The sequence below is a fragment of the Panulirus ornatus genome, chromosome 25 (assembly GCF_036320965.1).
Source record: "Panulirus ornatus isolate Po-2019 chromosome 25, ASM3632096v1, whole genome shotgun sequence".
In the NCBI taxonomy this organism is placed as follows: Eukaryota; Metazoa; Arthropoda; class Malacostraca; order Decapoda; family Palinuridae; genus Panulirus; species Panulirus ornatus.
Genome location: NC_092248.1, coordinates 13181956 through 13208667, shown reverse-complemented (window position 1 = coordinate 13208667; position 26712 = coordinate 13181956). Strand labels below are relative to the sequence as shown.

Here is a 26712-nt window from a genome sequence, read left to right as displayed (position 1 = left end):
GCTACCTCGCACACATGAGGGGGGAGGGGGATGTTATTCCATGTGTGGCAGGGTGGGGATGGGAATAAATAAAGGCAGACAGTATGAATTACTATCCCTGGGGATGGGGAGAAAGAATACTTCCCACGTATTCCCTGTGTGTCGTAGAAGGCGACTAAAAGGGGAGGGAGCGGGGGGCTGGAAATCCTCCCGTCTCTCTTTTTTTTTTTTTTTAATTTTCCAAAAGAAGGAACAGAGAAGGGGGCCAGGTGAGGATATTCCTTCAAAGGCCCAGTCCTCTGTTCTAAACGCTACCTCACTAACGCGGGAAATGGCGAATAGTTTGAAAGAAAGTATGAATTATGTACATGTGTATATATGTATATGTTTGTGTGTGTATATATATATATATGTGTACATTGAGATGTATAGGTATGTATATTTGCGTGGGTGGACGTGTATGTATATACATGGGTATGCGGGTGGGTTGGGCCATTTCTTTCGTCTGTTTCCTTGCGCTACCTCGCAAACGCAGGAGACAGTGACAAAGCAAAATGAAAAATAAATAAATATGAATATATATTATACTTGGGGATAGGGGAGAAAGAATACTTGCCATGTATTCCCTGCATGTTGTAGAAGGCGACTAAAAGGGAAGGGAGCGGAGGGCTGGAAATCTTCCCCTCTCATTTCTTTTTTTTTTAATTTTCCAAAGGAAGGAACAGAGAAGGGGCCAGGTGAGGATGTTTTCTCCGAGGCCCAGTCCTCCGTTCTTAATGCTACCCTGTTGAGGCGGGAAATGGCGAATATTATGAAAGAAGAAAAAGATATATATATATATATATATATATATATATATATATATATATATATATATATGGAGAGAGGGGCAAGTATGAAGTCTGTTGTGGATAAGAGAGCTTGGGAAGCGAGTCAGTTGTTGTTCGCTGATGATACAGTGCTGGTGGCTGATTCATGTGAGAAACTGCAGAAGCTGGTGACTGAGTTTGGTAAAGTGTGTGAAAGAAGAAAGTTAAGAGTAAATGTGAATAAGAGCAAGGTTATTAGGTACAGTAGGGTTGAGGGTCAAGTCAATTGGGAGGTAAGTTTGAATGGAGAAAAACTGGAGGAAGTAAAATGTTTTAGATATCTGGGAGTGGATCTGGCAGCGGATGGAACCATGGAAGCGGAAGTGAATCATAGGGTGGGGGAGGGGGCGAAAATCCTGGGAGCCTTGAAGAACGTGTGGAAGTCGAGAACATTATCTCGGAAAGCAAAAATGGGTATGTTTGAAGGAATAGTGGTTCCAACAATGTTGTATGGTTGCGAGGCGTGGGCTATGGATAGAGTTGTGCGCAGGAGGGTGGATGTGCTGGAAATGAGATGTTTGAGGACAATGTGTGGTGTGAGGTGGTTTGATCGAGTAAGTAATGTAAGGGTAAGAGAGATGTGTGGAAATAAAAAGAGCGTGGTTGAGAAAGCAGAAGAGGGTGTTTTGAAATGGTTGGGGCACATGGAGAGAATGAGTGAGGAAAGACTGACCAAGAGGATATATGTGTCAGAGGTGGAGGGAACGAGGAGAAGTGGGAGACCAAATTGGAGGTGGAAAGATGTAGTGAAAAAGATTTTGAGTGATCGGGGCCTGAACATGCAGGAGGGTGAAAGGAGGGCAAGGAATAGAGTGAATTGGAGCGATGTGGTATACTGGGGTTGACGTGCTGTCAGTGGATTGAATCAGGGCATGTGAAGCGTCTGGGGTAAACCATGGAAAGCTGTGTAGGTATGTATATTTGCGTGTGTGGACATATGTATATACATGTGTATGGGGGTGGGTTGGTCCATTTCTTTCGTCTGTTTCCTTGCGCTACCTCGCAAACGCGGGAGACAGCAGCGAAAGAAAAAAAAAAAGAACTAATAATGGCAATGTATTTTGAAAGAAAATATTCTGATGTCTGCATCTTAAAGGGGTGCAAGTTTACACCCATTATATGAAAAAGAGCACAATAAACTGTAATATACTGACAAATATCACAAAATGTTAGCAAAAATTAGTATTAGTTTTTGGAAATCTGCTTAAATATGCATCTTTTATAAACAGAACACACTATAAATGAAGTGGAATACTAATAGAGTATACCAATTTGCTGCAAGCAAGGCTCAATGAGCTTGTTGCTACCCTAGAGAAGTCCAATAGATGGGAGCCATTCCTGACATCCATGTATCAACGTAACAACAAGGTCAAATTATGAGGAAAGAGCATCCATTATCACATTAAAGGGGAGGAAAGGATGTCTTATCCAGAGTGATCAACATATAAGGACAGTGATGAAGGCTGTAATGATGTGGTTTATATATATATATATATATATATATATATATATATATATATATATATATATATATATATATATATATATATATATATATTTTTTTTTTTTTGCTTTGTCGCTGTCTCCCGCGTTTGCGAGGCAGCGCAAGGAAACAGACGAAAGAAATGGCCCAACCCACCCCATACACATGTATATACATACGTCCACACACGCAAATATACATACCTACACAACTTTCCATGGTTTACCCCAGACGCTTCACATGCCTTGATTCAATCCACTGACAGCACGTCAACCCCGGTATACAACATCGCTCCAATTCACTCTATTCCTTGCCCTCCTTTCACCCTCCTGCATGTTCAGGCCCCGATCACACAAAATCTTTTTCACTCCATCTTTCCACCTCCAATTTGGTCTCCCTCTTCTCCTCGTTCCCTCCACCTCCGACACATATATCCTCTTGGTCAATCTTTCCTCACTCATTCTCTCCATGTGACCAAACCATTTCAAAACACCCTCTTCTGCTCTCTCAACCACGCTCTTTTTATTTCCACACATCTCTCTTACCCTTACGTTACTTACTCGATCAAACCACCTCACACCACACATTGTCCTCAAACATCTCATTTCCAGCACATCCATCCTCCTGCGCACAACTCTATCCATAGTCCACGCCTCGCAACCATACAACATTGTTGGAACCACTATTCCTTCAAACATACCCATTTTTGCTTTCCGAGATAATGTTCTTGATTTCTACACATTCTTCAAGGCTCCCAGAATTTTCGCCCCCTCCCCCACCCTATGATCCACTTCCGCTTCCATGTTTCCATCCGCTGCCAGATCCACTCCCAGATATCTAAAACACTTCACTTCCTCCAGTTTTTCTCCATTCAAACTCACCTCCCAATTGACTTGACCCACAACGCTACTGTAACTAATAACCTTGCTCTTATTCACATTTACTTTTAACTTTCTTCTTTCACACACTTTTATATATATATATATATATATATATATATATATATATATATATATATATATATATATATATATATATATATATCAGGGCATGGTTTGGTCACATGGAGAGAATGAGGTGGGGGGCAGGCGGGGAGTGGGGTGGGTTGGATCGATGTGGTGTGTCGGGGTTGGCGTGCTGTCGGTGGATTGAATCAGGGCATGTGAAGCGTCTGGGGTAAACCATGGAAAGTTGTGTGGGGCCTGGATGTGGAAAGGGAGCCGTGGTTTGGGCATTATTGCATGACAGCTGGAGACTGAGTGTGAACGAATGGGGCTTTTGTTATCTTTTCCTAGCGCTACCTCGCACACATGAGGGGGAAGGGGGATGGTATTCCATGTGTGGCGAGGTGGCGATGGGAGTGAATAAAGGCAGACAGTGTGAATTGTGTGCATGGGTATATATGTATGTGTCTGTGTGTGTATATATATGTGTACAATGAGATGTATAGGTATGTATATTTGCGTGTGTGGACGTGTGTGTATATACATGTGTATGGGGGTGGGTTGGGCCATTTCCTTTTTCTGTTTCCTTGCGCTACCTCGCAAATGCGGGAGACAGCGACAAAGCAAAAAAAAAAAAAAATATATATATATATATATATATACATATAAATATTTTTTTTTTTATACTAATCGCCATTTCCCGCATTAGCGAGGTAGCGTTAAGAACAGAGGATGAGGACTGGGCCTTTGAGGGAACATCCTCACCCGGCCCCCTTTTCTGTTTCTTCTTTTGGAAAAAAAAAAGGAGAGGGGAGGATTTCCAGCCTCCCGCTCCCTTCCCTCTTAGTCGCCTTCCACGACACGCAGGGAATACGTGGGAAGTATTCTTTCTCCCCTATCCCCAGGGATATATATATATATATATATATATATATATATATATATTGTTTATGGATGGGGTTGTTAGGGAGGTAAATACAAGAGTTTTGGAAATAGGGGCAAGTATGAAGTCTGTTGGGGATGAGAGAGCTTGGGAAGTGAGTCAGTTGTTGTTCGCTGATGATACAGCGCTGGTGGCTGATTCATGTGAGAAACTGCAGAAGCTGGTGACTGAGTTTGGTAAAGTGTGTGGAAGAAGAAAGTTAAGAGTAAATGTGAATAAGAGCAAGGTTATTAGGTACAGTAGGGTTGAGGGTCAAGTCAATTGGGAGGTGAGTTTGAATGGAGAAAAACTGGAGGAAGTGAAGTGTTTTAGATATCTGGGAGTGGATCTGGCAGCGGATGGAACCATGGAAGCGGAAGTGGATCATAGGGTGGGGGAGGGGGCGAAAATCCTGGGGGCCTTGAAGAATGTGTGGAAATCGAGAACATTATCTCGGAAAGCAAAAATGGGTATGTTTGAAGGAATAGAGGTTCCAACAATGTTGTATGGTTGCGAGGCGTGGGCTATGGATAGAGTTGTGCGCAGGAGGATGGATGTGCTGGAAATGAGATGTTTGAGGACAATGTGTGGTGTGAGGTGGTTTGATCGAGTGAGTAACGTAAGGGTAAGAGAGATGTGTGGAAATAAAAAGAGCGTGGTTGAGAGAGCAGAAGAGGGTGTTTTGAAGTGGTTTGGGCACATGGAGAGGATGAGTGAGGAAAGATTGACCAAGAGGATATATGTGTCGGAGGTGGAGGGAACAAGGAGAAGAGGGAGACCAAATTGGAGGTGGAAAGATGGAGTGAAAAAGATTTTGTGTGATCGGGGCCTGAACATGCAGGAGGGTGAAAGGAGGGCAAGGAATAGAGTGAATTGGAGCGATGTGGTATACCGGGGTTGACGTGCTGTCAGTGGATTGAAGCAGGGCATGTGAAGCGTCTGGGGTAAACCATGGAAAGCTGTGTAGGTATGTATATTTGCGTGTGTGGACGTATGTATATACTTGTGTATGGGGGGGGGGGGGTTGGGCCATTTCTTTCGTCTGTTTCCTTGTGCTACCTCGCAAACGCGGGAGACAGCGACAAAGTATAAAAAAAAAAAAAAAAATATATATATATATATATATATATATATATATATATATTATTCCTGGGGATAGGGAATTAAGAATACATCCCACGTATTCCCTGCGTGTCGTAGAAGGCGACTAAAAGGGGAGGGAGCGGGGGGCTGGAAATCCTCCCCTCTCTCTTTTTTTTTTTTTTTTAATTTTCCAAAAGAAGGAACAGAGGGGGCCAGGTGAGGATATTCCAAAAAAAAGCCCAGTCCTCTGTTCTTAACGTTACCTCGCTATCGCGAGAAATGGCGAATAGTATGAAAAAAAAAAGAAAAAAAAAAAAACATATATATATATATATATATATATATATATATATATATATATATATATATATATATATATATATATATATATATCATGCAACTGCAGGTGATTGATGTGCAATAGGTAAAAACCTAGGCTAGAGCTACCATTAACATATATGGCAAAAGAATGGCATGCTTAACCCTGCAAAATTATGCCTTTAGCTCAGTACCAGTACTATTGCAAGTTTTCATTTACTGGAGTCTATATATTTCATATGCTCAATATCACAAAAAGGTGGTGCAATCCATGTCATTAATGTGATCAATAATACTGAATATGGTAAAATATCTATAAATGGGATATACTACATTATCTAATTGAATTCATACATTACCCTAAGAAGAATACAGACTGCTATTTGAAAAAATCAAGTATATGTGACCCTAAAACATTACCATGATACAGCCTTCACAACATCAAACAACATCAAATATCAAATAATCACATCACATTCACTAATCAAAAAATTTTTTGTCTAAATTCCACGTGATAAAGTGTGCACTGAATCTTGTACATGACACTGAGCTTTGGCCACACAAATGCCATCATATAAGTTGACCTAAGTTGTCCAAATTACTTCATTCCTCTGTTTCTTGTCAGTCATTCCTCCCAGCTAACCTCTGAGCATGCACAGGATTGTATGGTCTTTACCTCATCAACAAAATATTTCAGGCTTGTAAAGTCCCATGATGTCTAAATTGTCCTATAAGAAAGAGGGTAGGGTGAATTAGATTGGTAAACAAAAATCAAATGCCAAAATACAAGGTTATGACTCCTAATCAAACAAAACACCTTTCACATGGATGTGCAAAATCTAATGTTATAACTTTGCTAAATGAAACAATCAAAAGTGAAAAAAAAAATATCCATATGTAAGGCAGTGCTGTCTCTAATTACAGAAGTTAAAAACATGCAAAAATGTTACTTGGTATCTAAAGCATTCTGTCCTTATAAGGTCAATAAGCTGAAGGGACAATCAAATTGCAACTGTTAATGCAGCTCATTTTTAGAGGTGAAGTATGATGAAAAAAACAGCTTATAAACTTTTTAACACAGCCATGCACTGTTCTTGTTAGAACACTGAGGAAAACAGACCTTTAAAATTATCCAGCTTTCTTTGGTTTTAAAGGTTCATGATCATATCAAAAGTCTGAAAGAACTAAGAGACAGAGGAATGAAGAACCCTAAAATGGTCTACTATCACAATCTTTGAATTAGGATGTCTTATACAAAAGTAACTGCATCATACTGCAACATCAGTGCCACTAAACTCTACATCATACAGATTACAAATTCATTAGTTCATCATGGTTATACAGATTATCATTCATCTGTTCATCTAGCTAAAACAAATAGATATAGTTAATATTTCATCAATTTGTATAATGCAAGTAAAAGGGAATGTTTTCTAAATCAAACAATACAGTGCATGAAAGTATGCATTCCAAATGCAATTAACCCTCTAATGCTGGTAAGCAGGCATTATTGGGTTATACAAATTGACAGGCATACAAATTAAAGACTTTTGGGTATGAATGTGCGGAAAAGGGCAGGTGGTGGAATGTCTGATCATTACCGGGTGGAGGTGAAGGTGAAAATTTATAGAGATTTTTGTAAAGGAGGAAAAGATATAGGTCAGAAGAGGGTGGTGAAGAAGAGTGAGCTTGGAAAAGAGGCTTATGTAAATACCAGGAAAGATTGAGTGCAGAATGGCAAAAGTGAAAGTAAAAGAAGCTAGGTGAGTGGGCGAGGAATGGGGGCATTAAGGAAATAAATGCTGGCATGTGCAAGAGAAGTGTGTGGTATGCAGAAGGTGGGAGATGGGCTGGTGGGAGAGGGTGGTGAGAGGTCAGATGGTGAAGTAAAGTTGCTAATGATGGAGAAAAGAGATATAGGGACAGTACTTACAGGAAAGGAGTGAAAATGACAGGTCAAAAGGAAGGTGCAAAGGTTGAAGAAAAGGGCAAACGAGAAAGGGGGTGAGCAAAAACCAGCAAGCTTTAGGGAGAATAAGATGTTCTCAAAGGGGGTTAATAGTGTGCGAAAAACAAGAGAACAAATGGGAACAATGCTACGTGGGGTAAATAGTGAGGTAGTGATAAGATGAAAAATGGAGAAAGTATTTTGAAGGATTGTTGAATATGTTTAATGACAGGGTGGAACATGTAGGGTGTTTGGGTTGGGGAGCTATGTGAAGTGAGAGACCCAGGGATAATGGTTTGGTAAAGAAAGGGTAGGTGGGGAAGCCCTGCATAAAATGAAATGTGGCAAGTCAGGTACAGTGGATAGCAGTGAGGTTGAATTTTTTAAGAAAGGGGGTGACTGTGTTGTTGATATGTTAGTTGGAACAATTCATGAAAATTCTTTGCTGACTTTCCTTGGGTAAATTACTGTCTCAAGTGGTGATGCTTCTGTCTCCAGCAAACGCATAGCAGAGGTAATTGTTGTGGGACTGGAAGCATTTATCCCCTATTCCTCCAAGACGACCTCTTTCAACCCAGGGTTCGACCATTCCTGTTCTGAGGCCATTCAGGCTAGGGATCAGGCATATCAGACTTGGAAAAACTTTCTTTCATCCGATTCCTATTCAGCATTTATCACTGCCCGTAATCATTTCAAGTATGTTATCTGTGAGGCAAGCATTCCTTTACTCAATGAAAGTGCAATAACCTCTCTCTCTCATCCACTGACAGGTCTTTCTGGTCTTTAGCTGAGAACATTGTTAACAACTTCTGTCACTATACCTTTCCTTCACTTTTCTATTCTGGCAGTACTACAACTGACTCTTCTGTAGACAAAGCCTCTCTCTTTGTTTCCCATTTCTCCTATAAGTCTGCCTTGGATGACTAACATTCCTTCACCCCCTGATGCTCCTCTTACAAATCCAATGCCCCTCCCCAATAATCTTTTTTCAAACTGTTGAAAAGCACTTTTCTCTTTGTACAAAAGCAAGGCTTATGGTTCTAAAGGCATCCTTCTCTGTGAGCTGAAAGAGTGTGCCTCTGATCTTGCACCTGTATTTGCTTGTCTGTTGTTTCTTTACAAATGCCAGAACTTTTTCTTCTTCTTAGAAGTATGCATTGGTACAACCCATCCTGAAGAGGGGTGGCCAATTTAATCCCTTGAATCATCATCTTGTTGCTTTGACATCCACAATTTCCAAAGTCTTCGAATCCTTCCTCAGCTCCCATATCCTTAGACATCTTGAATCTCACAGTTCTCTCTCTGATTGTCAGTATGGCTTACATAAGGTGAGATCATTGGTGATATTCTTTCCTATTACAGAAAGTGACATCCATTGGTGATATTCTTTCCAATCTCACTAATGCCTGGTCTTCATCTCTGAAAAAAAATTTTGAGAACCCTATGTGGTTGCCCTTTACATATCCAAAGCTTATGACAGAATTTGGCATCAGTCTCATATCTAAACTCCCTTCTTTTGGCTTCCCTTCCCCCACTTTGCTTCCTCATATCTAACGTCCTCTCTGACTGGTCTATCTCCATGGTTTCTGATGGGTCAGCCTTTTCCCCTTTTGCCATCAACAGCAGTCTCCCTCAAGGTGCCATCCTGTTCCCTACATTTTTTCATCTTTTTATCAACAACTTCCTGCCTTTCACAAATAACCAAATGCACTCACACATTGATGAATCACCACTGCATTCCTCTACTTCCTTCAATTCTGCTCCTTCTTTCACTTGATCTCTATCTTGTCTTGACACAACTTCTTCAGTTAACTCAGACTTGGATAGGATGTCTCAGTGGGGTAGACAAAATCTAGTTAAGTTAATGCTTCCAAGACCCAGTCTTTACACATTTCTCTTTTGAAAATTCCTAAGTTTCCTCTCTCCTTTGACGGTTATGTAATTTCACCTACTGACTCAGTGAACATACTTGGTATTAATATAACATTCACTCTTTCTTGGAAACCCCACATAACATAAATAGCACAGTGTGCCTCTAAGAAATTGCAAATCCTGTTTAGAGGTTGAAACTTCTTTTCTTCAGAACAGTTGCTTCATTTAAACAAAGGATTGATCCATCCTTGTTTGGAGTACTGCTTTAACATTTGAGTTGGTTCTAGCTCTGCATCCTTACTTGAATGAGTTAAGTCAAAGGCAGTCCAACTTATACACTCTCCCAGCCTAACTTTAAAACTTGACATGCTTGCCCTCCGCCACAATATTGGTTCATTTTCCCTCTCCTGTAGTCATTACTTTGGTTTATGCTTCCAAGAGCAAGCTGCTTATATGCCCCTACCACTAACTAAAACAGACAATACTCGGCAAGCAGGTGCTTCAGATGATTACTGTGTGGCCAATGGTAACACATGGGAGGGCTATTCTGATAGCTGTTTCCTTCCCTACACCTAAAAGCTTTGGAACTCTCTACCTTCTCATGTCTTTCCCAGAAATTATGACCTTGCACATCTAAAAAGACAGGTTTTTCATATATATATATATATATATAGTGAATTGGAATGATGTGGTATACTAGGGTCAACGTGTTGTCAATGGACTGAAACAGGGCATGTAAAGCATCTGGGGTAAACCATGGAAAGGTCTGTGGGGCCTGGATGTGGATAGGTGCATTTCTCACACACACGCACACACACACACACAAAATTACAGAGGTATAAGTTTGTTGAGTATTCCTGGTAAATTATATGGGAGGGTATTGATTGAGAGGGTGAAGGCATGTACAGAGCATCAGATTGGGGAAGAGCAGTGTGGTTTCAGAAGTGGTAGAGGATGTGTGGATCAGGTGTTTGCTTTGAAGAATGTATGTGAGAAATACTTAGAAAAGCAAATGGATTTGTATGTAGCATTTATGGATCTGGAGAAGGCATATGATAGAGTTGATAGAGATGCTCTGTGGAAGTTATTAAGAATGTATGGTGTGGGAGGAAAGTTGTTAGAAGCAGTGAAAAGTTTTTATCGAGGATGTAAGGCATGTGCACGTGTAGGAAGAGAGGAAAGTGATTGGTTCTCAGTGAATGTAGGTTTGCGGCAAGGGTGTGTGATGTCTCCATGGTTGTTTAATTTGTTTATGGATGGGGTTGTTAGGGAGGTAAATGCAAGAGTTTTGGAAAGAGGGGCAAGTATGAAGTCTGTTGGGGATGAGAGAGCTTGGGAAGTGAGTCAGTTGTTGTTCGCTGATGATACAGCGCTGGTGGCTGATTCATGTGAGAAACTGCAGAAGCTGGTGACTGAGTTTGGTAAAGTGTGTGAAAGAAGAAAGTTAAGAGTAAATGTGAATAAGAGCAAGGTTATTAGGTACAGTAGGGTTGAGGGTCAAGTCAATTGGGAGGTAAGTTTGAATGGAGAAAAACTGGAGGAAGTAAAGTGTTTTAGATATCTGGGAGTGGATCTGGCAGCGGATGGAACCATGGAAGTGGAAGTGGATCATAGGGTGGGGGAGGGGGCGAAAATCCTGGGAGCCTTGAAGAATGTGTGGAAGTCGAGAACATTATCTCGGAAAGCAAAAATGGGTATGTTTGAAGGAATAGTGGTTCCAACAATGTTGTATGGTTGCGAGGCGTGGGCTATGGATAGAGTTGTGCGCAGGAGGATGGATGTGCTGGATATGAGATGTTTGAGGACAATGTGTGGTGTGAGGTGGTTTGATCGAGTAAGTAACATAAGGGTAAGAGAGATGTGTGGAAATAAAAAGAGCGTGGTTGAGAGAGCAGAAGAGAGTGTTTTGAAATGGTTTGGGCACATGGAGAGAATGAGTGAGGAAAGATTGACCAAGAGGATATATGTATCGGAGGTGGAGGGAACGAGGAGAAGAGGGAGACCAAATTGGAGGTGGAAAGATGGAGTGAAAAAGATTTTGTGTGATCGGGGCCTGAACATGCAGGAGGGTGAAAGGAGGGCAAGGAATAGAGTGAATTGGAGCGATGTGGTATACCGGGGTTGACGTGCTGTCAGTGGATTGAATCAAGGCATGTGAAGCGTCTGGGGTAAACCATGGAAAGCTGTGTAGGTATGTATATTTGCGTGTGTGGACATATGTATATACATGTGTATGGGGGTGGGTTGGGCCATTTCTTTCGTCTGTTTCCTTGCGCTACCTCGCAAACGCGGGAGACAGCGACAAATCAAAAAAAAAAAAAATATATATATATTCTTTTCTTTCACATATATATATATATATACATATATATTTTTCTTTTTTCTTTTAAACTATTCGCCATTTCCCGCGCTAGCGAAGTAGCGTTAAGAACAGAGGACTGGGCCTTTTTGGAATATCCTTACCTGGCCACACTCTGTTCGTTCTTTTGGAAAATTAAAAAACGAGATAGGAGGATTTCCAGCCCCCTGCTCCCTCCCCTTTTAGTCGCCTTCTACGACATGCAGGGAATACGTGGGAAGTATTCTTAATCCCCTATCCCCAGGGATAATATACATATATATATAAATATTTTTTTTTCCTTCATACTATTCGCCATTTCCCGCGTCAGCGAGGTAGCGTTAAGAACAGTCCTGAGGAAACATCCTCATCCAGGTTATTAGGTACAGTAGGGTTGAGGGTCAAGTCAATTGGGAGGTAAGTTTGAATGGAGAAAAACTGGAGGAAGTAAAGTGTTTTAGATATATGGGAGTGGATCTGGCAGCAGATGGAACCATGGAAGCGGAAGTGAATCATAGGGTGGGGGAGGGGGCGAAAATCCTGGGAGCCTTGAAGAATGTGTGGAAGTCGAGAACATTATCTCGGAAAGCAAAAATGGGTATGTTTGAAGGAATAGTGGTTCCAACAATGTTGTATGGTTGCGAGGCGTGGGCTATGGATAGAGTTGTGCGCAGGAGGATGGATGTGCTGGAAATGAGATGTTTGAGGACAATGTGTTGTGTGAGGTGGTTTGATCGAGTAAGTAATGAAAGGGTAAGAGAGATGTGTGGAAATAAAAAGAGCGTGGTTGAGAGAGCAGAAGAGGGTGTTTTACAATGGTTTGGGCACATGGAGAGAATGAGTGAGGAAAGATTGACCAAGAGGATATATGTGTCAGAGGTGGAGGGAATGAGGAGAAGTGGGAGACCAAATTGGCGGTTGAAAGATGGAGTGAAAAAGATCTTGTGTGATCAGGGCCTGAACACGCAGGAGGGTGAAAGGCAGGCAAGGAATAGAGTGAATTGGATCGATGTGGTATACCGGGGTTGACGTGTTGTCAATGGATTGAATCAGGGCATGTGAAGCGTCTGGGGTAGGCCATGGAAAGTTGTGTGGGGCCTGGATGTGGAAAGGGAGCTGTGGTTTCAGGCATTATTGCGTGACAGCTGGAGACTGAGTGTGAACGAATGGGGCCTTTGTTGTCTTTTCCTAGTGCTACCTCGTACACATGAGGGGGGAGGGGGATGGTATTCCATGTGTGGCGAGGTGGCGATGGGAATGAATAGGGGCAGACAGTGTGAATTGTGTGCATGGGTATATATGTATGTGTCTGTGTGTATATATATGTGTACATTGAGATGTATAGGTATGTATATTTGCGTGTGTGGGCATGTGTGTGTGTACATTGTGTATGGGGGTGGGTTGGGCCATTTCTTTCGTCTGTTTCCTTGCGCTACCTCGCAAACGCGGGAGACAGCGACAAAGCAAAATAAATAAATAAATAATGTATATATATATATCATCCCTGAGGATAGGGAAGAAAGAACACTTCCCACGTTTCTCCTGCGTGTCAACAAGGTGACTAAAAGGGGAGGGAGCAGGGGGCTGGAAATCCTCCCTTCTTGTTTTTAATTTTCCAAAAGAAGGAACAGAGAAGGGGGCCAAGTGAGGATATTCCTTTAAAGGGTCAGTCCTGTGTTCTTAACAATACCTTGCTAATGTGGGAAATGGTGAATAGTATGAAAAAAAATACACATATATATGTGGGAGTGGACTTAGCAGCGAATGGAACCATGGATGTGGAAGTGAGTCACAGGGTGCGGGAAGGGGAGAAGATTCTGGAAGTGATGAAGAATGTGTGGAAGGAGAGAACATTATCTCGGAGACCAAAAATGGGTAAGTTTGAAGGAATGGTAGTTCCAACAATACTATATGGTTGCAAGACATGGGCTATAGATAGGGTTGTATGGAGGAGAGTGGATGTGTTGGAAATTAAATGTTTGAGGACAACTGTGGTGGGAGTTGGTTTAATTGAGTAAGTAATGAAAGGGTAAGAGAGATATGTGGAAGAGCTATAAGAAAGCATGTGAACTTAAATGTGGCAAAAAAATTGGGGACATTCTATTTAATGGGCTCTCAGCATTAACAGACATCCCTTCCCCACTATTAGTCCATTAAATATATGTATATATCATTATCATTTTATTATATTTGATTGGCATTTCCCACATTAGCACATCAAACAGATGAAGAAAGACCCATCCACTCATATATGCACAGTAATACATACATGCACATATACGTGCAAATTCTAGCTGTCACGTGTAATGCACAGAAACCACTACTTATCCACATCCAGGCCCCACAGATCTTTCCATGGTTTATCCCGGATGTTTCACATGCCCTGGTTCAATTCAATGATGGCATGTCGACCCCAATATACCACATCATTCCCATTCTCTCCTTTAATATGTCTCATTAGGTTCTGCCAGCAAGAGTTACACTGCAAACAAAAATTCCCTCTAGCAAGGGTGTATCATCATTTAGAGAAACAAAGCACAGTCTCATCAAGGAACTTCTTACTTCAAAAGGAGTCAATCCTGTATTACTTCAGTTTTCTCACCAGTATGGTAGCATACTTTTCTTTTGCAGTTTACCTCTTATCAGGGATATGCACAAAGTAAATGTAATAGGAATATTGAAGACTATAAAAATCTTGACAACATCTTGACAAAATTTTCTGGATTTCTGAAGTCTAGATTTTTTATGCTGCACTATATACCATGATTGGCATTTCCCACATTAGCACATCAAACAGATGAAGAAAGACCCATCCACTCATATACGCACAGTAATACATACATGCACATATATGTGCAAATTCTAGCTGTCATGTGTAATGCACAGAAACCACAACTCCTTATCCATATCCAGGCCCCACAGATCTTTCCATGGTTTATCCCTGATGTTTCACATGCCCTGGTTCAATCCAATGATGGCACATCGACCCCAGTATACCACATCATTCCCATTCTCTCCTTTAATATGTCTCATTAGGTTCTGCCTGCAAGAGTTACACTGCAAATAAAAATTCCCTCTGGCAAGGGTGTATCATCATTTAGAGATATAAAGTACAGTCTCATCAAGGAACTTCTCACTTCAAAGGAGTCAATCCTGTATTACTTCAGCTTTCTCACCAGTATGGTAGCATACTTTTCTTTTGCAGTTTACCTCTTATTAGGGATATGCACAAAGTAAATGTAATAGGAATACTGAAGACTGTAAAAATGTCTTGGCAACATCTTGACAAAATTTTCTGGATTTCTGAAGTCTAGATTTTTGATGCTGCACTATATACCATGACAACAAAATACTTTTCAGAATAATGGTATTTCAGTTAACATGGGATAGGATCTCTCAATACATTCCTTATCCAAGGATTCTTCTGTATTTAGAATAAGCCCCAATTCATATCATTGATACTTTTTCATCAAATTCTATCAGCTAACTGAGTAGCATAAAAGTTAATATGAGCCACTTTCATAGCAAATGAGTCCCTATTTTCTTATGTTCCCATCACATACGAAAGAATCCAGTTAGGAATGGGCTCCTGGTCACTAGGTTTTAAGTATAAATTATTTTCTGTATCATCTGGCACATAACAAGGGACAATTATATCATATCATCAGGCATATGACAAAAGGTAACTATACCCTTCCATTGAGCACATGATGAAATAACTACCATCTGGCACAAAACCTGAGATAACTACATCATATCATTTGGCACATGAGGAAAAAAGACAAAAACCATTTGGCATCATACTCAAAAGATGAAGGCAAGACATTCACTGTACTACCCCTGAACACTAACAAACCAGTAAACCATTTAGCCATTACATATGCAAACTGGAACCTAAAGGAAGCTTTTTACATGAAGTTTCATCAACTGATAAAACTGTAGCTTACATACCTTATCTGTCTTTCTCTCTGTCTTGTTCTTTGGTTGGGATGGTGAAGCAAGCTTAGTTTTGACATTTTCGGTGGGTATCGACTGTGGAGAGGACTTGTTAGCAACTTGCTTTGGAAGAGTGAAACCCATTGCAGCAAAAGCTTGATAATACTGTGACACATAAGTTAACACTGAGAGTCTATCAGGTACATCATTTTCTACCATGTCCTCAGCATCCAAGAGTGCAGGGATCCCAAGCTGTTGCTCAGCTACACGAAAGGCCAGGGAATTATTCTCAAAAATGTTCTCAGGCTTCAAGGATGAGTATTCGCTGTTGAGACATATAACTCTTAGAAAATATGTGAAGAATGAATGATAATTTTCCACTTACATATATAAACATATCCAAGTGCTAAAAGAACGAAATATTCCACAGTAATATAACAGTCCTTGATTATTCACTCTGCTCATTAGGTTGATTCATTAAGCATGAGTGACATCATACACATGAACTGCCTCCACTTCACATCTTACATCGTCATCTGAAATACCTTTAGCCTTAAACAAATGATATATTACAATAGTAACCCATTTATGGTCTATCTCTTCTCATAGCACAATAGCTGCAATCACACTGCTACCACAAATATTTGCCAACTTACCTTATGATGTGTCCTTCATGACCATACGAACTTAAACTTTAAAAAATGCTTTCATCCATATACCTTTCCAGAGGCTCCTTTGGCCTAATGCTGCACTATGTCCAGTAGCAGGAAAATGAAGGACCATATGGAATGAAAAATTCCTCGATGAGAAAATATTCCCAATTATACAGCATCACCAAACGTGATTTGTCACTCTTAGTGTAACCTAATGCAGGAAGATTCCAGGAATACCTGTCATATATCTATACAAACCCACTATTTTCATCATATCCACTGACTGTGAGGCAGGCATGCAAATCAATCCTGCAGCCTAAGCAAGTTGAAATGATAAAATGAGAAATACCAATGAATATAACTAATGTTAATAGGAATTACTGTGAATGTAACTTACATAAGGTCTGGTCTAAAGCGATGTATGAGGGCACAGAAGGCCAGTCCATTGCGCCAGTCAGTGGTCATATTAGAGATACTGACACCCTGATAGCCATCAGTGACTCTCCGAGCCCACAGCTCCAAGGCCTTGGTCCCACGACGCTCCACACTCATGATGTCTGCAAAAGCAATGAAAACCATTGTACTGTGCTGGAATTTTGAAGAAAAAATATGCATGAGAAGCTGTATCATTAAGGTGTCTGCACATGTTAAACACTTTAAGCAAACCAGTGGCAGTAGCAGCAGTATTTTTATTATCATTACTACTATTATCCCTGGGGATAGGGGAGAAAGAATACTTCCCATTTATTCCTTGCATGTCACAGAAGGTGACTAAAGAGGGCAGGAGCGGGGGGATGGAAATCCTCCCCCCCACCTTGTATTTAAATTTCTGAAAAGGGAAACAGAAGAAGGAATCAAGTGGAGAGTGCTCACTCTCCTTGAAGGCTCAGACTGGGGTACCTGAATGTGTGTGGCTGTAACCAAGATGAGAGGAAAGGAGAGATAGGTAGTACATTTGAGGAAAGAAACCTGGATGTTCTGGCTCCACATGAAACAAAGCTCAAGGGTAAAGGGGAAGAATGGTTTGGGAAAGTCTTGGGAGTAAAGTCAGGGGTTGGTGAGAGGACAAGAGCTAAGGAAGGAGTAGCACTACTCCTGAAGCAGGAGTTGTAGGAGTATGTAACAGTGTAAGAAAAAAAATTCTATAGTGGTTTGGGTGATATTGAAAGTAGATGGAGAGAGATAGATGATCACTGGTGCTTATGCACCTGGTCATGAGAAGAAAGATCATGAGAGGCAAGAGGCAAGTGTTTTGGGAGCAGCCAAGAGAGTGTGTTAGCAGCTTTGATGCACAAAACTGAGTTATAGTGATGGGTGATTCAAATGTGAAGGTGAGTAATGTGGCAGTTGAGGGTATAATTGGTGTACATGGGGTGTTCAGTGTTGTACATGGAATGGTGAAGAACTTGTGAATTTGTGTGCTGAAAAAGACTGGTGATTGGGAATACCTGGTATAAAAAGAGAGCTATACATAAGTATACCTAAATGAATGGGAGAGATGGTCAAAGGGCATTATTGGATTATGTCTTAACTGATAGGCATATTAAAGAGAAACTTTTGGATGTTAATGTGCTGAGAGGGGCAGCTAGAGGGATGTCTGATCACTCTCTTGTGGAGGTGAAGGTGAAGATTTGTAGAGGTTTCCAGAAGAGAAGAGAGAATGTTGGAGAGAAGAGAGTGGTGAGAGTAAGTGAGCTTGGAAAGGAGACTTGTGTGAGGAAGTACCAGGAGAGATTGAGTGTAGAATGGCAAAAGGTGAGAGCAAATGACATGAGGGGAATGGGTGAGGAATGGGTTGCATTTGGGGAAGCAGTGATGGCTTGTGCAAAAGATGCATGTGGCATGAGAAAGGTTGGAGGTGGGTAGATTAGAAAGGGTAGTGAGTGTGGGATGAAAAAATATGGTTCTTTGTGAAAGAGAAAATAGAGGCTTTTGGACGATACTTGCAGGGAAGTAGTGCAAATGACTGGGAGATGTATAAAAGAAAGTGGCAAGAGGTCAAGAGAGAGATGCAAGAGGTGAAAAAAAGAGGGTAAATGAGAGTTTGGTTAAGAGAGTATCATTAAATTTTAGGAAGAATAAAAAGATGTTTTGGAAGGAGGTAAATATCACGTGTAAGACAAAAGAACAAATGGGAACATCAGTGAAGGGGGCAAATGGGGAGGTAATATCAGGTAGTGATAAAATGAGATGAAATGAGTATTTTGAAGGTATGTTGAATGTGTTTGATGATAGAGTGGCAGGTATAGGGTGTTTTGGTCGGGGTAATGTGCAAAGGATGGAAGCAGAAGTGAGTCACGGGGTGGGGAGGGGGTGAAAGTTCTGGGAGTGATGAAGAATGTGAGGAAGGAGAGAATGTTATCTTGGAGAGCTAAAATGGGTATACTTGAAGGAATAGTAGTTCCAACAATGTTACATGGTTGCAAGGCATTGGCTATAGAAAGGGTTGTACGGAGGAGGGTTGATGTGTTGGACATGAAATGCTTGAGGACAATATGTGGCGAGAGGTGGTTTGATTATGTAAGTAATAAAAGGGTAAGAGATATGGGTGGAAATAAAGAGTGTGGTTGAGAGAGCAGAAGAGGGTGTGTTGAAATGGTTCGGACATATGGAGAGAATGGGTGAGGAAAGATTGACAAAGAGGACATATGTGTCAGAGGTGAAGGGAACAAGAAGCAGGAGACCAAACTGGAGGTGGAAGGATGGAGTGAAAAAATTTTTGAGCGATTGGGGCCTAAACGTACAGGAGGGCGAGAGGCTTGCAAGGAATAGTGTGAATTGGAACAATGTGGTATACAAGGGTTGACATGCTGTCAATGGACTGAACCAGGGCATGTGAAGTGTCTGGGGTAAACCATGGAAAGGTCTGTGGGGCCTGGATGTGGATAGGGAGCTGTGGTTTCAGTGCATTACACATGACAGCTAGAGACTGTGTGAACGAATGTGGCCTTTTATATCTGTTCTCCTGGTGCTACCTCGCTGAGGCAGAGGAGAGCATTGCTATTTCCTGTTTGACAGGGTAGGGAAAGAAATGGATGAAGGCAAGCAAGTATGAATACATACATGTACATATATATGTATGTGTCTGTGTATGTGTACGTATATGTATATAAATGTTGATATGTATATGTATGTGTGTTTATGTACATATATGTATATGAGTGGATGAGCCATTATTCGTCTGTTTCCTAGCACTACCTTGCTGAAGCGGGAAACAGTGATTAAGTATGATAAATAATAAAAATACTGTTATCATCATTATGATGTAAGCCCTAGGACCCCTAATATAGGGCTCTAGCAGCTTTAAGGCTGTACTCGAACAAGAGTAGGTAAAGTGGGTTCCTGTGAAGCAAGATGGTTTCTTGAAGATGATGTATTCTTTTTTGTTCACTGATGATGATAGAAAACAGGGATACATAGGCCATAACCATACTGATAGCAGGGCCAAAGTAGCCATAACCATAATGATGGTAGGTACACAATGGCCACAACCATAATGATGGCAAGGCAACAGTGGCCATCTGATCTTTCCACCTTCAGTAGGTCCTGTACGTAAACAGGTGATGAGTTGATACAAGGCAGTGTAATTCATATATATGAAGCATGTTCAGGAAACTAAGTATATACTACAGACAAATTATCAAAAAAAGTGGTTCTGCCTTTAGCAGATGTTCTAGTTGGGTAGTTTAAGTGTCATAACTGAGAAAGGGGCACAGAAACACATTAAACAACAATACTTTACTGATTAAGGCACTGTGGCAAAATTGTGTTATGTGTGTGTTGAATTATATTCAACTCTATACCGTTAATATCTTTATAAAACATGTACATGTCCACAACGTAGACTGCGAGATAGGAGTGTGTGCAGTCAACCGTGGCTGGTGTGATTGTTAGAGGCGTACCTATTGCCTATCACATCTCGACTGTGACGGTAGTATCTCATTTACATTTTTTTTTCTCGGCCAATTAGAACTGTCCCTGTGAAGTTGCTCTCATAAATACCCTGAGAGATGCTGATAGAGACTGATTCCTTCAGTTGGCAGCACCAAGATAGGTAGTGTAATTTTCTCTTGCCCATAACTTGTATATCCATAGCTACTGTACTGTATTGCATTGATATGTCTGTTTGAGTGATCTCTGGTTGTCCTTCTACACACACACACACACACACACATATATATATATAGCATCCCCCCTCCCCCTGCGAGGTAGCGTTAGGAATGGACAAAAGGCCACATTCGTTCAGTCTCTAGCTGTCATGTATAGAGGTAGAGATTCCTGGTTTGGAAACTTACCTGGGTTGTGGTAATGTAACTTTTTGTACCCTGTAAAGTAATACATTTCTTTTGGTATCTTTGGTTCTTTTAATGGATAGTTTAAATCCCTGTGTAAATTTCATCCCTTAGCTTTAGAGGAGCGTTACCCGTGTGCATAACAGTATATAGGTGAAATAGCCCAGAGGCCATGAGCTACTGGAGGTGTAGGATTGCACTGGAAAAGATGTCAGTTGTGGCAGGTTGAGAATCTGGTGATGACTTTGGCACTGGAGCCTTGATGCTGATGATGGTAGGTGTCAGAGATGAGGCATCATAATGAGACTTGCCAGGAAGATGAAATGTCAGAAATCCTGCTGGGACCTCCACAACGCTGGTGGCACCCAAAGGGCAGCTTGACTTTGGTGTCATATCACCAAGACTTCAGGTACAGGAGTGGTATACTTGTTGTCTATAATGGGTCAACGGCCTCAGTGCCTTCCTTTGGTAATACCCAGATATATAAGAGGTAGGAAGGTCAGGTCACTGAAGCAGAATGTCACAGGCTCTGACCTCTATCCATGCTGGTGGACTGAGAGCGGCTCCTTTTATGGAAAGGGTCAGGTCATCTATAATTACAGTGGCATCGTTTGATCTGCCACTGCTGAACACTGAGTATGGATGTCATGGGGTAATATCACATATGTGGCTGTAGGATGGGCCACCTAACTCATTTCTCTGGGAATCATTAGGTCAGGCAAGGTCACTCGCTGTGACCTGCTCCCAAGTCGGGGTGTTGTCAGTAAGGTAACACTTTGTTGAGTAACAGTGATATAGGGCCAACACCTGCCCTTGAGCCTCTGCCTGGCTTTAGCCATTTACCTGCCCTTGGGCCTCTACCTGGCTTAGGGCCACCACCTGCCCTTGGGCCTCTACCTGGCTTAGGGCCACCTCCTGCACTTGGGCCTCTACCTGGCTTAGGGCCACCACCTGCCCTTGGGCCTTTGCCTGATTTAGGGCCATCACCTGCCTTTTAGCCTCTGCCCGGCTTAGGGCCACTACTTGCCCTTGAGCCACTACCTGCCCTTGGGCCACTACCTGGCTTAGGGCCACCTCCTGTGCTTGAGCTTCTACCTGGGTTAGAGCTACCTCCTGTCGTCGGACCTGAGGGCCACGTCAAGAGGGGTAATACAATATGTTTTTCACAACAGCACTGAACAGGCCAGCCTTGCCAGCAGCTGTATGACACATTACCTGCAGCTTCCGTAGCAGTCTTGGTGGTCATCAGTTGGTGGAGGAGGGCGTGGAGTGCCTCTATGTCCAGGCTCGGGGGACGGTCCACCTCCCCCACAGAGCGACACCCTTGTAGCACCAAAGCTCCTGTTTCTTCAAACCATGCCTGCCTCTTGGCCCTGTCAGGAGACTCTTTTCTCTTCCTTCTGTATATCACGAGTTCCTTTGTTTCCGGTAATCTACCTGAGGAAGGAGAGAGTGTGGCGGCTGCTGGATACTCCGACATGTGTTCTCCCTTCCTCTTGAGTCTGGCAGCTGGATCTGTTTCCCTCTTGGTCCTGAGGAGGACACGTTCAGGCTCCACACTCGACTTGTCGTCATCATCCTCGTCTATGAAGGGAATGCCCTCAGTAAGGTGGCAAGCCTGCCAGTCCTGCCCCATGGCGTCCGTCAATGAAGGTCCTTCACCTCTCCTTACAACAAACTGATCCTCCTCAGCACATATGTCAGGAGCTGGCACAGCTGCAGGCATGGTTGGGTCAAGACCCACCACCAGGAGCTCTTCGTCAGTACAAGTGATGAGTGCTGGCATGTCTAGGTCCACGTCGATCATCCCCCGCGCAACACATAATCTCTGGCAGGAACTTGGTTGTCCCAGGAAATCTACTTCGTCTAATGTTTCTTCGCATTTCTTGGGTATGGTAACTCGCTGGGTCGCATCACTGTACTGTTTGTCACTTGCTATGCTAAGTCCCTCAGAAATGCCTGTATTATCTAGGCTAACTACAGTGCCTCCCCAAGGGTCAGTTGTATTACACGGGATCATCCTGGGGTTTCTAGGGCCATGAGTAGCAGGGTGAGTCACCCCGGACCTCATTTGCCACAGGGGAGTGAGGCTGACCGGACGGATGCGACGCACGTCCACCCGTGACGTGGCCAGGCAGGTCGCTCCTACTGCTCCACCACCACACGTCTTCCATGCTGCTGCTAGTGACTTATCCTGGCCTAGTGACGTATCCGGGGGTGACACGTGCTCAGGGCGGCCAGGTTGGTGAAGTAAAGCTGGGGAAGTAGCAATCATGGAGACGTGATCAAGTTTGGTGAAGTCTGCTCTAGTCCTGCCTTGTGTCTCCATGCTGACCAGCTACCTCGCTTCATAGGTGTCAGTCCAGATGCCAAAGGCAAAATTCACGGGGGTCAAAACCAGCAGCAGTATCCACGTAGGTCAGGCATCAGCAGCAGTAGCCACGAGGAGTTTGGAGGCCGGACGAGAGACACTAACACCGTACAGGTTACTTGGGTACTGACGACACCAGCGCCTGGCATCCTTGGCCACTCATAACTTGGCACCTACACCAAGAGTGCCACGAGCTGAGGCTACCACTAACACCACCACAAGTGTTAGGCCAGCCTTGCCCACCTCGCCACCACAAGTGTCAAGCCAGTCGTGCCCACGCCCACTAGAAGCAGTTCGACTTACAACGATCACTTTGCCACCAACTAACTAACTAACTAAAACGATCACTTTGCCACTAACTAACTAACTAACTAACTAACTAACTAACTAATTAACTAACTAACTAACACCACCCTACTTTAGCACCACCAGCCTCCTAACCTCACCCTGACCTGAGTGTCTCCCAGCCTTACCTTGACACACCTGACTCTCAGTCTCACCTTGACACATTCCTTCCAGCCTCACCTTAACACATCTGTCTCCCAGCCTCTTTTTGAAACACCTGCATCTCAGCCTCAACATTCTTGAATCAGTATAAGATTATAAAAGTCTCCAAACAGCAACAATGAGGGTAATGCATTTCACTACACTCACAAACATATCTATGAACCAGTGTAAGTCCTCCCATGAGCAAGCGAAACCCCTTTCAATCACTAACGTCATCCTACGTCAGTCAAGATGCCTCAATGACTGGAAGAATTTATATGTCATCGCACGAGTCAACAAGTCCGCATCTCGCAGTGAATTACGACCCACTCACCAATACAATAACCATCCTCAGCTTACTCTATGAAAGATTTGTATTTAATTAGTCACATACAAACACTGCAACTTCCATAAACCCTCAATAGTTTAACTATATGAACACGTTCTGTATCTTCCACTGCCTCCTCTGGTTCCTGAATTTCATCTACCGTAATCATGAACGAACCAAGACACGCATGACTTTCCAGAAGCTTTCGACCTCGTCGAAAACAAAGCCATTATCTTTGGGTCTGCTCAGAAGTTTAACTTCCTGACTTGCAGACTTCCTAAAGGAGTCTTACATTATACGTTTCCAAGAGGCACTTTTCCCCTTCTACTCCTTCATATGTAGCGTCCCAGAGGCCAAGAAGATGGATCCCCTTACAACCTCCAAAGGTAAACCACGGCCAAAAACTTCACCATCAAACAAACCAGGCCCGAGGTCATGCACACCAGCCCTGATCCTATCCTCGTCCCTCACACTGTCTCACCAGGCCTCACCTTCCTCCAGCTTGTTCAGTCCATCAAGCTTCCAACCCTCACCCACTTACTTCTGTCTCACTAGGTCCCAGCCCCCTCCAGCTCATTCAGTCTGATGCATATCTTATTGAACCCCTACAGCCCGGGCTGGGCCCAGGCTCGGATTTGGTCGTTGGTAAACCAAACCGTTGGAAGCTGCAGCCCTCAGCCCTACATAGCCCCTAAAGCCTGGTTGGCCCGTTACACTTGGTAAGTCTTGCCCAGCGCACTCTTAAACTTCTCTAACATGCATATCTTCCAGGTGAGTACAGATGATGATATATACCTCTCCCGTCTACGATACAGTCCTTTACCACAATAATATGGGATGTGAAACATCTCTGAACATTTTCTAATTCCACAGTTTTTCATACCTTGTAGGGTGTTAGGATGCAACAGTATTCAATTCGTCAAAGGATTAGCGCTTTGAATAACATGGAGTTCCCCATGGAAATGAACTTGCACCGATTCTATTCCTCATTCTTATATCTAACATTGAAACAAATTTCAGTGTACAGTCTTCCTGCATGACAGACCCACGGTGTGGGGGTCATTTTGTTAGTCACTTCAGTACAGACCTTTTGTCTTGGGCTTCGAACTTTGTCTTCCCGTAAGCCTGTGTCAGTAAAAGAATTGAACTGAATTGATATAAGCCAGTTTCGTATCATTCTTTGCAGAGGATATAAGAATAAGTATGAAAATCAAATAAGCATAAGATGCGGAAAAGCTTCAGAGATATATAAACGAAGTCTGTAACTAGGTAACCGAGAGCAACATGCTTTTCAATGGAGATAAGTTTGAGCTCCCCCGCTAAGGGAAAAATGAGGAAATCAATAAAACAAAGAATGTCAGTCAGACACAGGCGTCATCATAAACCAGTTGAATAATGTGAAAGACCTCGAAGTAATAACGTCTACAGACCTAACCGTTACCTCATGCAAAAGGATGGCAGGCTAGATCTTGAGGACCTTCAAGCTAAGAGAAGAAACCCTCGTGATGATATCATTCAAAGCGATAATTCATTCACAAATTGAATATTGTTTGGTTCTAACATCATCCTGCAAGGCTGGCGAAACTGCATAATCAGAAAGTGTGTTCATATTAATGTGGTAAAGAACCTAAATTAATGGGAACGTTTGAAATTTCTGAGGGTACACTCCCTGCAGCGCAGACGGGAGAGGTATATCATCTATACCTGGAAAATTCTAAAAAGAATGGTTCCTAACTTATATTAGGATATAACATCCTACGTGCACGACAGGAATGGAAAACTCTGTAAAACACCACCTCTGAAATCTGAAAGTGCGTTATATACAAAAACAGAGAACACCTGAAACATCTCGGACCCACGACTCTTCATCGCCTTGCCAGCTAACATCAGACACGGGATGAGATGCACAGCGGAGAAGTCTAAGAGCGCACTGGACTAGTACCAGCAAAGTGTACCAGACCAGCCAGGCTGTGGCGGCTATGTATGCCTGAGGTTTCCAATGGCTTGGTCGACCAACGTCCAAAACCAACAGCCTGGGCGCACCCTGGGCCGTGGTGGTGAAGACCCCCGAAAACTGCACCAGGGACTTCACGGTGTCAAGCTGGACAATAAACAAACTAGAAGGAAAGCATTAGTAACATCACCATTTCCAGCTATCGTCCATATCATCTTAGCAGACCCAACACGGAGTTCTTGCACCTGAACTCAAGAACATCAATACAAATTCAATTCTCCCCTTACCAATACCCCTCTCACCTGTCTTCCTCCATATCCACAACACAAAAGGGTCTATAACAAAACGTGCAGAAAAGGGCAAAATGATCATCCTTAGTCCATCTCGCACCAATCCAAAGGGTCAACACAATACTCCTCTCAACTTTCACCAACCTCGCCCCACAGATCGGGAAGAAACTATCCAACCACTCTCAACATCGTCATCACTCGAAATCCCTCGTTCTTTAATTGCAGTACAGGAAAAAAATATTGCATCACTATAAAACCTCTTGCCGCTAAAGATGTACCCTACGTATGCACTATGTATACCCAGGCCAGACGGTTTACACTAAGGTACATAACGGAGCAAGATACAATGGTCGCTGGGTGTCACCTGAGACACGTGTCATAACGGAAGCTGTTATCATCTGAGTCATGGCGAGGGAACCCACCGTCATGACGATACACCACCAGGCCAGGCTGGCCACTACACCCTACACTATGATAACACTTACCACCTATAGATCAGGCTACACCTCCTTGTAATGCATGTGAACCAACAACCCAGCACACACCACATAAAGACCAACAACAACCTAAACTGTACATATAAACCAGTGATTCAGGCTGATCTATTTCCAGAGATACTATAAACGGCGGTGTTCCACTGGATTCT

General features: G+C 42.5%; 1 protein-coding gene across 2 annotated transcripts; it reads right to left on the bottom strand.

The window, feature by feature from the left end:
- Positions 1-595: 595 nt before the first annotated feature.
- LOC139757277 (uncharacterized) lies at positions 596-23542 on the bottom strand. Of its 2 annotated transcripts, XM_071677625.1 has the most exons (5): positions 21853-23540; positions 16743-16902; positions 15708-16017; positions 6275-6326; positions 626-763 (listed from the first exon to the last, which is right to left on the bottom strand). In XM_071677625.1, exons 1-4 carry the CDS (start codon positions 22964-22966, stop codon positions 6279-6281), a joined length of 1632 nt encoding a protein of 543 aa, XP_071533726.1. In that variant the 5' UTR covers positions 22967-23540; the 3' UTR covers positions 626-763; positions 6275-6278. The 2 variants fall into 2 exon arrangements, with proteins under 2 accessions (XP_071533725.1, XP_071533726.1); XM_071677624.1 differs by lacking the exon at positions 6275-6326 and having other exon boundaries at positions 596-763; positions 21853-23542.
- Positions 23543-26712: the final 3170 nt, after the last annotated feature.

Excerpts from the sequence above, each read along its gene's own strand:
- LOC139757277 (XM_071677624.1), bottom strand. The coding sequence starts at position 22,966 with ATGGAGACACAAGGCAGGACTAGAGCAGACTTCACCAAACTTGATCAC. Across the intron at positions 16,903-21,852 it reads GACTGCTACGGAAGCTGCAG|ACATCATGAGTGTGGAGCGT; the intron begins GTAATGTGTCAT and ends TTGCTTTTGCAG. Across the intron at positions 16,018-16,742 it reads CGCTTTAGACCAGACCTTAT|CGAATACTCATCCTTGAAGC; the intron begins GTAAGTTACATT and ends ATGTCTCAACAG.